Genomic DNA, 12,620 nt, shown 5'->3' with positions numbered 1-12,620 from the left:
AATTATATTTGCACAATTAGAGATAAAAATATTAAAAAATTTTTATACATTTCCGTTAAAAATTGTGTAGTTGTACAAATATTATTTACATAAATTTACATAATTTTTTATTCAGTGTATACCGGAAGACATGTGCAAGATCGCTGTCCGCGCTGCGGCAAGTGTCTCCGCGTCCTAACGACGGCCTTTCAAATGCACGCGTGCATATCCGGTGCGCATGGAAAATTCAGGGCACTCTTTAGACAACCGCGGAAAATAGCCTGCCGTTCGCCGTGAATTGAAACATTTCGCACGTTACTTTTTCACGCCGGAACTCGTTCGACCGACATTCTCGAGCAGGGCGTTGAGTCAATATTGGCATTGCGATTACTATGTGCTTTATTTCGCATATCAGTAACTGGCACTGATACATTTTGTACAAACAAAACTCCGAGAATTTTAAAATAGATTTGTTTAATATTCTTCTTTGTAGTGCCCGTTTGTTACTTTGATTACTCGAATCAATTAATCAGCGATAACCAGCCATGGCTATCGAAGCATCAAATTACTGCAATTAATCTTGTCAGATAAAGCGAATTAAAGTAATTAAATTTTAATTTACTTTTCAAACAGTAATTTACTCCGTCTGATGAATTAATGATTTGCACACGAGGACTAATGAGTTCGTTCCCATTGATACTTTTTTTTGTTTGTTTAACATTCAATTGATTCGCCTTTTGCTGTGTCGCCACTTGTGCAAATCGAACGTTCATCGTTCGCGATTGTTCCGCTTCTCACGTTCCTCTCGCGTTCGGGTACATACGCGTGAGACATTTTGCGTCGTGTGTCGCGCGCGCGTAACGCTTTTTTTTTCCGCGACAAAAGAAATTCGTTCGCAGACAACGGAGCGGGCTCTCCCGAATGCGTGGAAATCGCGCCGCGAGATCGCATAATCTCTACGCCCTCGCGGCCACATATTCGCGCGTAGAGAGACCCGACCGGGCGCGGAATGTCGCAACGCGCGACGCTAATTACCGGCAGTGTAGACGCGTTACTACTATTCTTTCCCGGTAACGCCGACTCTCAGGGACTTATGAAATGAGTTCTCACAACACAACGCCTTGGCGTCTACCGTCCGACTCTTTCTTTATTTCGATGCGTATATATATCACACTAGTCTCTCTTACGTAACGCCGTATTTACAGTCGTAAGCAGGGAGTACGCTAGAGATGCCTTAGGGTCTATAGAGCTCTTGCTGGTCCGTGCTGTCCGTCGCGTTTTTAAATGGAGGATTATCTTGTATGATAGATTTCTTTCGATCAATTCGCTCAGGATAGATCGATGCATCGATGATTAAACGCTGACCAACGAAGGTCTTAATGTTTTTTTTTTGCTTCCAAGAGATTAAGACATTTTAAAATAATATTGTATAAACATTTTAGGAAAATCATTTAATGATAATTTTTTTCGAAACATTGTTGAAATTTTAACAACATTATCTCCAAGTTAGGACCAGAATTTGTTTATATTGTTGTATACATATTAAACGAAAACATTACGTGTTATTGACTTGTTGACAACATAGTATATTATACTAAGTATAGTAATGATTTTGTGTTTAGTGGGCTTTTTGCTTCGTATATCCAATATAATTTAACTTTAAACTTAGTTTAACTTCGTCTTTTTTTAATTCTTAGAATTGGAAAAAATAGAAAGTTATAAATTAAGTTTAAATTAAACTATATTGATGTATTACAAATAGGCTTATTTTCCAAAACTGCTTTGTTATAATATTATTAGCATTGTAAGTTAAAGCTGTCGTTTATGGAATGCCATTTTCCCTGGTGACTTTATTATTTCAACACTCTTCCCTCATTGTTAATTTAAAACGACATGATTTTGACGCAAATCCCAGCAGCGTGAGAAAAATTTCATGCGATACCTGACAGATAAAACCTGCATGAGAATATCGTATCTTACAGTTAGGAAAGAAATTTAATTATCCAATGATATTTTTTCGTCGATCGTACACTGATGCACCTACTCTAATGCACATAAATATGGGCGTCAACAGATGTCGGGGAGCTATCGTGCGGAAAATCGGTCGGGCTGCGCACCAACGATTTCCCTTTCGCGAAATCGTCTCGATTCATTAACGACACGAATGCGTATGTTGCGTGTAAGACATTGGTCCTTGCACGTCGATGGACGTATCCGTTCGTCCACTACAAAAAAAAAAAAGGTTACCGTTGACGTAAGCCCCGCTTCGTCATGCCTAAATATATCGTCGTGAGAATTCGATTACGTTCCAGGATAATTAGTAATGATAGAAATGAACGTATCTAAAGATATACTGCCGAAAGCAAATTCGTTAACTTCCGTCGAACTCCTCTCTTGGTAAAAAAAGAAATCCTTAACAATTAGTCAATATTCTACAATAATTTAACTCGTACTTTATACCTGCAACGAGTAATACTTCTTCGTAATTCCTAACTATTTCTAATTCACTCGTCGCTGTGTTACATCTTTTTCCTCATGTCCTTTTCCTCCTCCTCGTCATCCGTAATAATCTGCACGCTCCTGACTGGGCCTGTTTTTCTGTATCTCGATGCGGGCGTCGTGGTGGCCATCACGGTTGTCGGGACCATCGTCGATCGGTCAGTGTTGATCACTAGGTTGACCATTCGCAGCAACAAAGCTTCCCTGATATGTGCTGGTAAAATCTCGTCCCCGTCGTCGGCTACGTCCTGCGTGTAGAACTTCTGCCTGTACACTCTCTTGGGATATCTGTCGTGGTAATCGTCGTACTGAGGATGATAGAGCGGGCTCAGAGCCCGGGGATACACCGGACGTCTCAGGGCCACTCGGTCACCGTACTGCGCCTGTTGATCATATGCGATTTGCGATGCGATTTCGGGTCTTGGAAGCGGCGCCTGATAGCCCGCTGGGTACGAAGGATACGGCTGCTGGTCGTACAGAGCGTCCTCGAGGAAGCTCTTTGGGTATGACAGGGCTTGCACGCCGTATTGGCTCACCAGCAGCCTCCTCAGCAACATCTGAAAGTCTCGTCGGCTGAGAGGCGGCGCGATCGGGTTTGGCGGTTCCGGAGGCAGCGGCAGGGCGCCAGTCCGGTAACCTGGATACTCGGGCGTGGTCGCTTGGTATTCTCTGTCGTCAGGAGCTACTGGACTCGGAATTGGTCGCAGGATCGGCCGTGCTCTCTGCTCGGGGTCCGGATAGATTAGCGGCCGCACGGGACGCGGACGCATATAGTTCATCGCGATTCGCGCCTCATCCTCGGGATCGGGTAGAGGATTCTCCGTCAGATAATGAACATTGGCATCCGTCGTGGATGACGAGTAGACCGGCTGATGATTCGACGGAGGTCGTAATAAGAGTCTACCGATCGGTATCGCTCTGTAAACGCTTCCGTCATCCTCGAGATTGCCCTGTTGGGACGGGACGAGTATCCTAGGCGGCAGTTCCCGCAGATACTGCTCGGGTTGCTGTCTCACGAAGACAGGCTCGGTGCTCTGTCTGACGTAGTCCCGGGTCGACGTAGACTCGGTCGGTACCCTGGCCGTAGAACTGCGAAGCAGGATCTGCTGGGTTGTCGTGCGCTCTTCCTGAGGCGTGGACTTTGTCTCCGTCTCGTAGACTCGGGAATCGTCGTATTTCGGGCTGTTGAATCGACCACCCGCCCCCAAGTTCTCCTGACGATTGACGTAGAACTTTGGCCGTTCTGTGCGTGAAGTACTGGAAACCCTCTGGAGTACTCGCGATGGAGCCGTCGTAGTGAACAAGGGACGCGTCGTGGACAAGGATCCCCCGTAAACGTCGGAATGATCGTCCCCCTCATCAGCAATGCCGGAATTCGATTTGGTTGTCTCGTCGTGCAACTGCCTCCTCAAGGTGTTTCCCGTTGTGATCTTAGCCTCGTCTTCCTTCTCCACGAAATCCTCAGAGATTGGCGGGAGGCTATGCTCGATCGGTCTCTTGGCAAAGATGATCCTTCGATAGGCGCCGTCTTTGTCGTCCGCACTGGGTCGATTGATTTGCGAGTCCTCGTCTTCGGTGTCTTCCTCTATAACGATCGGTCTCTGTTGCCCGTTGATGACGAAGCGCGGCCTGCTCTTTGCCGTGCCCTTCAAGTAGTGCCCGAATATCGTCTTCGGCGCTTCCGTAGTGGTGCTCGTGGTCGTCGTGGTGGTCGTAGTCGTTTTCCTCGTTCGAGGAATTGACTGTACCACTGACGGCCTGGTCGAAGACTCCGTTGTCGTGGCGTACACGATGCTCGGTCTTTTCGTGGTTGACGTACGGTTGACGCGCGGTATACTTTGCACGACGGACACGTGTTCCTGCAACGGCGACATGGTGGTTGCTTTAAAGCCCGTCCCATTCGACGAGGAGTACGAGACTCTCTTTATCTCGCCGTCGGCGTCGACGAAGCCGAACGTGCCTTTAATGTTGCCCAGAACATCGCGACTCTCGACCTGACAAGGCAAGTATTATGTCGTTCAATCCCTCGCGAAATTATCGCGAACCTAACTGTAAATCTTGAGCGGATAAATTAATTTTTTGTCAATGCATATGGCATAATTAAAATAAAAAATATTTTAATTGAATAATTTTAAATGTATATAATAAATATAATCTAACTATAAGATCTATTTAAATGACAGTACATCCAAATGGTAATTTAAATTTAATATTCCATCTGTTAATTTAATATAAATACTATAGAAAACTCTTTTAATTTTACATATATGAAATCATAAATAAGATGATATAACAGAGTTATGTACAAGTCTATAATTGTAATATTTTTTTATTTTTAAGTTATTATTAATTGATATGATTAATCCTGCCATTGGCATTGTTTGCTGAGCACTCATCGCTATTTTAAATATAATTAGAAAAAGAACTGTTCTGGCAAATTAATAATCGATACTGTGGGAACTTGTGCGCTGTAATTTATGATGATGAAAAAAATAGGCGATAGGCGCGGTTACATTACGCCGCGCTTAAGTAGTTACGCACGTAATTACCTTGAATGATCCATCGCCGGCTTCATAGCCGTACGTGTAAGAGCCGTCTTCGTTCACCTTTCTGATCTGTTTCAAGATCGCCACTTGGTGATCATGATGCGTTTCCGACGTCTGCTGGTCCGTGACGTTCGAGCAGCCCGCGGTCGCCAGGCAGAAGAATGCCATCAGCCATGGCGTCATCTTAAAAGGAAAGACGATATTTTCTCTATGAAGAAAAACGCAGTAACAAGAACGTAGGCGGGACGCGCGACGATGGCATCGTGAAAATGGTGCGAAAAATCGCGTAATGAATTCTGAAACGACAAACTTGGATTTACGCGCGACGGGAAAATTGCGCGTCATTAACTTACTCGACGTCTGACATATTCAAAATGGAAAATACTCTCGCAATGCGCGCAATTCACGTTCACATAATGATGCACTTGTCACTCTGGTACGACGTTTCGCGTCCTAAAGCGTTTTACTTCGGAATAAATCTCGAGGGCCGTATGGGCGAGACGCGAAACGTTCGCGTGCGAATCGTTTTCGTCGAGGCGTGCTGCACTTTCCCACGGGGCACCAATATATCGCTCGGGCTTCGCGAAAAGTATCGGAACGTTTTAGAGCCAAGCGGCACTCGCATTTAGATTGATATAGCGGCTTGAAATTGATCTTTCGCTCTCTTTCTCTCCGCGGGCACCGAACACGTGAGCCACGTATACTCGCGCACTCGCGCCAACGCTCGGAGTATCTCGGCGCGGTATATAGGTATATACCTTGTTGGAACTGGAAACCATGTTACCGCGGATGCGGTGAATGTTCTTAATACGGCGTGGGGTGTCGGGTGCCGTTATATATAGGGTGACACAATAGGCAACCACCGCCGCGCCCCTTCCACCGGCGCACCGCGTCAACCACGCCGCCATGTTCAACCTTGATGACCCCTAAACACGTTCATTAAGACGCTGGAGTAGCAAATGACGGCTCTCCCGATTAGTAAAAACGCGAAGCGTCGCGCGCCCCGGCCGCAACGACGACGACGCTTCGGCGGATAATACCACGGCAATGAGGATCCGCGGTTATGTTTGCTCATCTCGATTACACGTTTTTTTTTTACTGCGCAAAATTGCACAAGACAGAATTATTCTAACGACTCGAAGACGCGGGAAAAGTCGCCGGATGATCGGCCGCTGCGCGCGGTGGATGTCGAAAAACGATTGCTTTTCTCCTTTTTTTTTGTTAAGCAAATTAATTCAATCGACGTTTTACATCTTGCATAAATTGTTTTAATCTTGTAAGACGGATGTTCTCTTCTCTTGCTTTATTGTTTAAATATGTGCGAGTTTTTGTTCCCTTATTGACAAACTGATAATTTTGCAAGCTATTATACAATTATAAAATTGTACGAGAAAAAACAGATAGTACGGATTATTTTTTATTAATTCAACAAAATAATTACTGAATAATAAATAATAAGCTACGAGGTTAAACGACTGATTTTATAAATATTTCTATAATCTAACATAATTATTTTTAAATCTGTGTTTTAGCAAAATTGTTCTTTCTACGAAAATACACTTCATGATACTTTTTTAAAAAATACACTGATAAAAAAAGTTATTAATTTGACTAAATTTTTCAACATGATTAAATTTCTTCAGTTGAAGTATTTATGCATTTAAGTATATAAAATACTTGAATTTTAATTTAAGTATTTATTATATATATTTGACTGAAATACATAAATACTTGAATTAAAGAAATTTAATCAAATTGAAGAATTTAGTCAAATTAACGTTTTTTTTCTCGGTGTATTTACAACTGAAATTTTAAAGACTTAGTGACTCTGTTGAAAGTCGGAAAAAGAATTATACACGAGACGCCCGAAGAAAGTGCATCGATAATGACGACGTAAAGGAACGGAAACGTTTGGAGGGAATGAGCGCGATGTCCGAACAGAATGGAACATACGAAGAAGTTTGGCTCCGCGGGGACAAGTGAAAGCCACGTGGGAGTTGACGGCCAGGTAAGAAGCACACAGTAGTAGACTGTAAAATCTGTAACAATAGTTCCCATAGTGTGCAACACCGGTATTGTGGCAGGTATTCGCTCCACTCTAGGCACTCCCACAGGACAATTATTACATCATGCAATTTCCTTCGGGTTTCGTATTCACCTTTTTTGATGCCACCTTGATATGCCTCGCGCTCGTGGACATATCGGCTGTCTATCTCGCCTCACGTTGCACGTTTCCTCCGCCGGAGGATCATTGTCTATCACGCGGAGCTTCTACCTCGGGGGTCCGTAAACGCGGACGCGCAATCGGCAGATTTATTGGAATCTAATAAATAATTAAAATATACAGGTTATCTAGGGAAGTATTACAAGGTGCACATCGAGACATTTTAATACTTTCTCTTAATTGCTTATAACTGCTCGACTAATCCAGTATCAGTTTCTTTATTTTTTTGCACTTCTTTGATGAATAAAATATTGCTATTACTCATATGTAGTCAAATGACTTTATTGATTGCCAATTATTTATGACGTTGTTGACTTTGTAATTGAAATTAAATTTTTGTCGGAAGAAAATTTGCTTGAAATTGAATGAAAAATTAGATCTTGTTATGCGTTTACGCTCTTGAAGCTTAATTCACCAAAACACAACAATTCTCAATGTTGTATAACGCTAATTAGATTTCCCGACGAGTTCTTGTTAAGAAAAAGTCCACTTTTAATATGTTAGTATGAAATTGCTATTACTACTGCTGTCATAATTACCTTTTACTTAACTTTTACTTCAGTTTAAGATTACAAAGTATTGTATTTTTTTACAAATTGTAATATATTTAAGAAATTATTCTATTAATCATGATCTCTTGATTTTTTTCTTTCGTATGTTGAAACAGCTAGACAATGCGATTAGTTTCTCTCGAAGAAAGTGGGTACGAAGTTAATCGTAACGCAACTACCGGTTACACATTATCTCAATTATATTTCGACTGACACACCTACTTCGTTACCTATGAGAGATTTCGCATTATGCTTGTGGAAACAGTAGGTCCACGCTCCGTTTTTAGCATGAATGGCCGAAAATTTACTGAGACCGTTTCTGCTGTTTCTTATTACTGTAATTGTATTATTCGGGCGCGCCGAAACGGTACGCGAGTAAATATTGTGAAACGTCTTAATATACAATTGGATAATTTGCGTGACACAAATTTTAGAATGTGAATTTATAATGTAATTAATTTTGAATTTTTTATAAATTAATGAAAAAGAAAATTCCTAAAAGAAATTTTAACAAATATTGAAAAAAAGTCGAAATATTCAATAAAAATGCTATTTATAACGTTTTCTTCAATATTTATTGATTTGAAAAACATGCATTTCTGTGAAATATATTACATTTTTTATTATTAATTTATTCAATAAAAATAAAACATTATTTCGCTATATTTATAATAAACAAAATTTTTTTTTAATGAAATAAATTTATATCACAACTAAATTTTTTAATATTTTTTCCTTAATGTAGTATAATAAATTTGTTTAAGAGAGGCTATCTTTTATTTTAAATTTATATTTTATTAAATGTTTATATTTATATTTTTATTAAACATGACAAACATATTTTACTGATTTTATCGCGTATGTGCGGATCGAATATTTTTATAATCTACAGGCTCATTATTTCCGAAGGAGTACTAAGTCATCGCAAAATATTTCCCATCCTTAATACATATTTTACCATCCGTAATGAACTAGATATGTGTTAGTACTGACTCATTGCTGTCATAATGTGCAACGCCTCAGATATACCACCTTCCATACGGCGTTGCATGGCGTAGTGAAACATACCAGGAACTACGCTTTAAGCGTAGGAAACATTATCTTTTTTGCACAAAATAAATATTTTACAAAAATATTTATATATACGAAAAAGAGAGATCGATATAATTTTATAAAACTAAATAAAAATTAAATTCAAAAATAAAAGTATATGTAAAATATATGTTCTATATTAAATCTTTGGAAACGAGAATTTGATTAATAACAGTGTACAACAAGTGTTATAAAATATAATATGTACTTCAGAAAAATTTTAGATTTTTAATTTAATTAGAAGCTGTTTTCATCATATATAAATTGCATGTTCATATTGGTGTTGGATTACGTGTTAAGCGATGGGATATCATATAACTTAATTACGACAGATGCTTCAGAGATAACGAGGCATATTAATATTATCGTCATTAGGAGTCGTATTGTCTATTCGCGAACGCAAGTAAGGAACCGACTTCGCATATAATGAAAGCGAAGCTCCACAACGAAATTATTGTAATTAGATTACTTCAGAGGATTTTTTTTGCGTACGTGTGTGCGTGCGCGTTCGTGCGCGCGTGGGTCGCAATTGTCATCTTTGTTACCGGTTCCCTTGCGCTCTAGCTCACTAGCAGCGTGCCTGACGCGCGTAGCGCATCTAACAAGTGACATAAACCGCCGCCGTTAAGTTATGTCAATCTACGTATTTATATCCGCCGTGAGAGTGGCAAAAACGGAATGGTTGTCACATTCTTTGGACGTTTGTCGTGTAGGACAGAGGATATTGCGTATGATCGTCATCCTGTGCATGGTCTATTCCGCGTGATTGAATCGCGTTGACACTCACTAATGACACTTCCATCTACCTGTCCGGCTGTTATATGCGCTTATCTATTTTTGTCATCGCAAATACCGGATAACGCATTAGGCAATTTCTTATAATTTATATATTAACTTATCAGTAATTTCTGTAAAATCGTATATTTATTTTTTTCTTATTTCTAATCTTTTTTTATTAACTTTCTCTTTATCATTTTTTATGTGAAACAATTGAATCGGTCAGTGCAGAAAGTCACTTTTTTTAAATTACTTTTTTCGGTTATTGAACTTGAAACGAGTAGACACTTTCACCACAAATATGACACTTATGCCAGGCTTTTAAACGTCTATAGTAAACATGGAAAATAAGCAATAAGTGCGGAAAGAGCACTAGTCTAGGATTCATCTTCTTTCTTCTCTTTTCTTATTTAACATTTCTTTTTTATATTCATATTAAACTTACATTCTTAACAGCTTTCAAGCAAATTGTTAATACATTTATTTAATATTATGTTTACTGTATAAAGTTTTGTGCTAAAAACATTTTAATGTTTTTAATTGTGCATTTATTATTTATTTGTTAAGTATACAATACTGTGTGCAGTCGAAACTTATTCTATATTATTATAAAATTTAGAATTCAGGAAAGTATTAAAAATATTATTAAATGTTTGTTTTTTAATTTTCAAAACTATTTTGTTAGTTTTTCGTTGTAATTGAAATTAAATAGTTTTTTGTTGATAAAAATTAAGTAGTTTTGTTGATAAAAATGTGAAAAACTCATTCTTTTTCTGTTCTTGCCAATTCAACCGTTATTATTTATCTTAAAATATATATTTTGTACATTACATATGCAATGTGTATATATCCGTTTTCTATCAAAAAATTTTGTTGTATATTTTTATTATTGCTAATTTCTCGCGTTTAACGATGGTATCACTTATAACAATTACATAGTTACTGTGATTCTTATGGATTCCTGTAAAAGTCTGAAGTAACATACGATCGTAGAGATACGCAGTCGTTCGTTAAATGACAGCTGCTATTGTCTCGCTCATCTTTTGCCGGTAAAATAGAGAGCGTGTTTAGAAAGCAGTGGAACTTTCGCTAACGATATGCGGCTTGCGTTAACCGCAAAATCATAAATAAACCGTGGCCTATTATATTATATTATGGTCCACTGAAACTGGGTTCAAGGTTGCACGCGTTCTTTATTATTACAACAAATATCTCAGCGTGAAGTAATAAAAAAGGTAGGGATGGTTGTTCCCAATACCACAATGCAAATTACCTATTTTTAATTAATTGCTCATTGATGTGTCAATGGAGGCAGACAACTTTGCTTTCAGATTTCGCAACGGCGAATTCAGCGACTGCACTGCGACGGGCATTCTAAAGAACATGATACGTCCTCTCGAAAGTAAATCATCGGGCCAATTTATTTTCGCGATTGTATCCACGCGCGCAAGTTTCAAAACTTAGATAATATATTTAGCAACGGTCATCTACATACACACACACAATACACACGTACAGGTTCGCCTGGCGTGGTTTGATTTAACACTTTACTCAACCCTTTCATTTTCGATGACTTTCACCTAGGCGCTCGCAATCCACTTTTACCGCAAAATCAAATATACACGGTGCATAATGCATATCCTTGTTTATTAAATTATTAACTCCTCGTTGTAAACGCGTTTATTATACATTCGGCTTCGTCGGGTAAAAATCTGAAATTTATTATTATTAACGACATTACGAAAGCGCGCGGAGAGAGAGAGAGAGATTCTGCGTAGACGAAATACTCCATCGGAATTGACATTTCATTAAGATTATCTTTCAAGCGAGACTAACATCGTACATGGTCATTATGCATATCGACGTTTTGATTGGATACGCAAAGTGACGAGAATAGGAGATGCAACCCAATACATATGAGATTTATTTAACCTTTTCAGGAACAATTTTTTCGAGCCGCGCGAATAGAAGAGATGAATTAGGTAGAACGTAATACACAATAATGGAAGTATTCTCGGAGCATGATTTGGAAAATCGCAATTAAGATCGCTTTCCTCCCTCCCTCCCCCTTCCTCCGAGCCGTCCTCTCGAGGCAGAATCGCACGTGAGATCCGCGGGATAATTTTGTCTTCATTTTTTCACAGGGGCGAGCAGCGTCGATTACGATTTCACAGGCGGCACGTGGTTCATAATCGGAGCGGAGAAAACGCCGCAGGTGGATAACACGTAGACGTTGCTCGTGACGTAACAGAGCGAACGTTTATGCACATCGTGCACAACGACGACGACGTCGGCGGCGGTACCTTTCCCAATTTTCCAATTTCTTCTCACGGAAGCGTCCAATTCGCCGCATGATTCAGTTGCACGAAACGAAAAACGACGTGCCGCCGGGCGTTGGTTGGTCGGCCCCGTTATTCTCTCGGCCTCGTAAAAGTGGCGCATTTGAATGTCCAGCAACACCTTAGGGCCGTCAAGAGTCGTGCGAGGTAATATTTCACCCGCGCAGAAGGAGAGATAAAGAGAGAGAGAGAGAGAGAGAAAGAAAGGTGAATTTGCAGTGTTTGTAATTTCTATTAAACTAGAGAGAGAGTTGGTGTAATACTGTTATCTGTAGCGATCTGCTCGCTTTCTTAATATAAACAAGCCTCTATATAATTTTTGTATTAAATTAAAATAATGCAGCCCTAACGCGGCGAATATAACAAATATGTCCTCGCGCTTTCTTTGTTTCGTAATAAAATATAAAACTGTATCGGTGCGCGGCGCGTGTAATGCACACGACGTGTGTGACCGATTCAATTATTACAGACGTCACGCGCGCTTTCTTCCTCCAATAATCGCGGGGATTTATGGAGGAACGCGGAAACGAAGCGCCCGCGGTCGCGCACAAGTTACATAGAAGTTACACGAAGTGTGTTTGCCACGGCTGTAATTTTCATCCTAAACAAACAT

At 39.8% G+C, this 12,620-nt stretch overlaps 1 protein-coding gene and 1 long non-coding RNA gene across 5 annotated transcripts; one reads left to right on the top strand and one right to left on the bottom strand.

The window, feature by feature from the left end:
- Positions 1 to 66: 66 nt before the first annotated feature.
- Positions 67 to 6,465, bottom strand: LOC105838022. Of its 4 annotated transcripts, none has more exons than XR_003626333.2 (3): positions 5,028 to 5,860; positions 2,440 to 4,472; positions 67 to 2,204 (listed from the first exon to the last, which is right to left on the bottom strand). XR_003626333.2 is itself a non-coding variant. In XM_012683275.3 (3 exons), the coding sequence occupies exons 1-3, from the start codon at positions 5,930 to 5,932 to the stop codon at positions 2,499 to 2,501; spliced, it is 2,304 nt and encodes a 767-aa protein (XP_012538729.2). In that variant the 5' UTR covers positions 5,933 to 6,465; the 3' UTR covers positions 67 to 2,498. The 4 variants fall into 4 exon arrangements, 3 of the variants coding, with proteins under 3 accessions (XP_012538729.2, XP_028048453.1, XP_028048454.1); XM_012683275.3 differs by having other exon boundaries at positions 67 to 4,472; positions 5,028 to 5,207; positions 5,783 to 6,465; XM_028192652.2 differs by having other exon boundaries at positions 67 to 4,472.
- A 287-nt stretch (positions 6,466 to 6,752) lies between these two features.
- Positions 6,753 to 12,323, top strand: LOC118645617. Its single transcript, XR_004963313.1, has 2 exons — positions 6,753 to 7,032; positions 11,813 to 12,323. It is a non-coding gene; the product is annotated as an uncharacterized LOC118645617 (long non-coding RNA).
- Positions 12,324 to 12,620: the final 297 nt, after the last annotated feature.

This window comes from Monomorium pharaonis, chromosome 5, assembly GCF_013373865.1.
Source record: "Monomorium pharaonis isolate MP-MQ-018 chromosome 5, ASM1337386v2, whole genome shotgun sequence".
Classification (NCBI taxonomy): Eukaryota; Metazoa; Arthropoda; class Insecta; order Hymenoptera; family Formicidae; genus Monomorium; species Monomorium pharaonis.
Note: the sequence above shows the minus strand (reverse complement) of the source record. Positions and strands in the feature narration are given on the sequence as shown.

Excerpts from the sequence above, each read along its gene's own strand:
- LOC105838022 (XM_028192652.2), bottom strand. The coding sequence starts at position 5,369 with ATGACGCGCAATTTTCCCGTCGCGCGTAAATCCAAGTTTGTCGTTTCA. Across the intron at positions 4,473-5,027 it reads CCGGCGATGGATCATTCAAG|GTCGAGAGTCGCGATGTTCT; the intron begins GTAATTACGTGC and ends TTGCCTTGTCAG.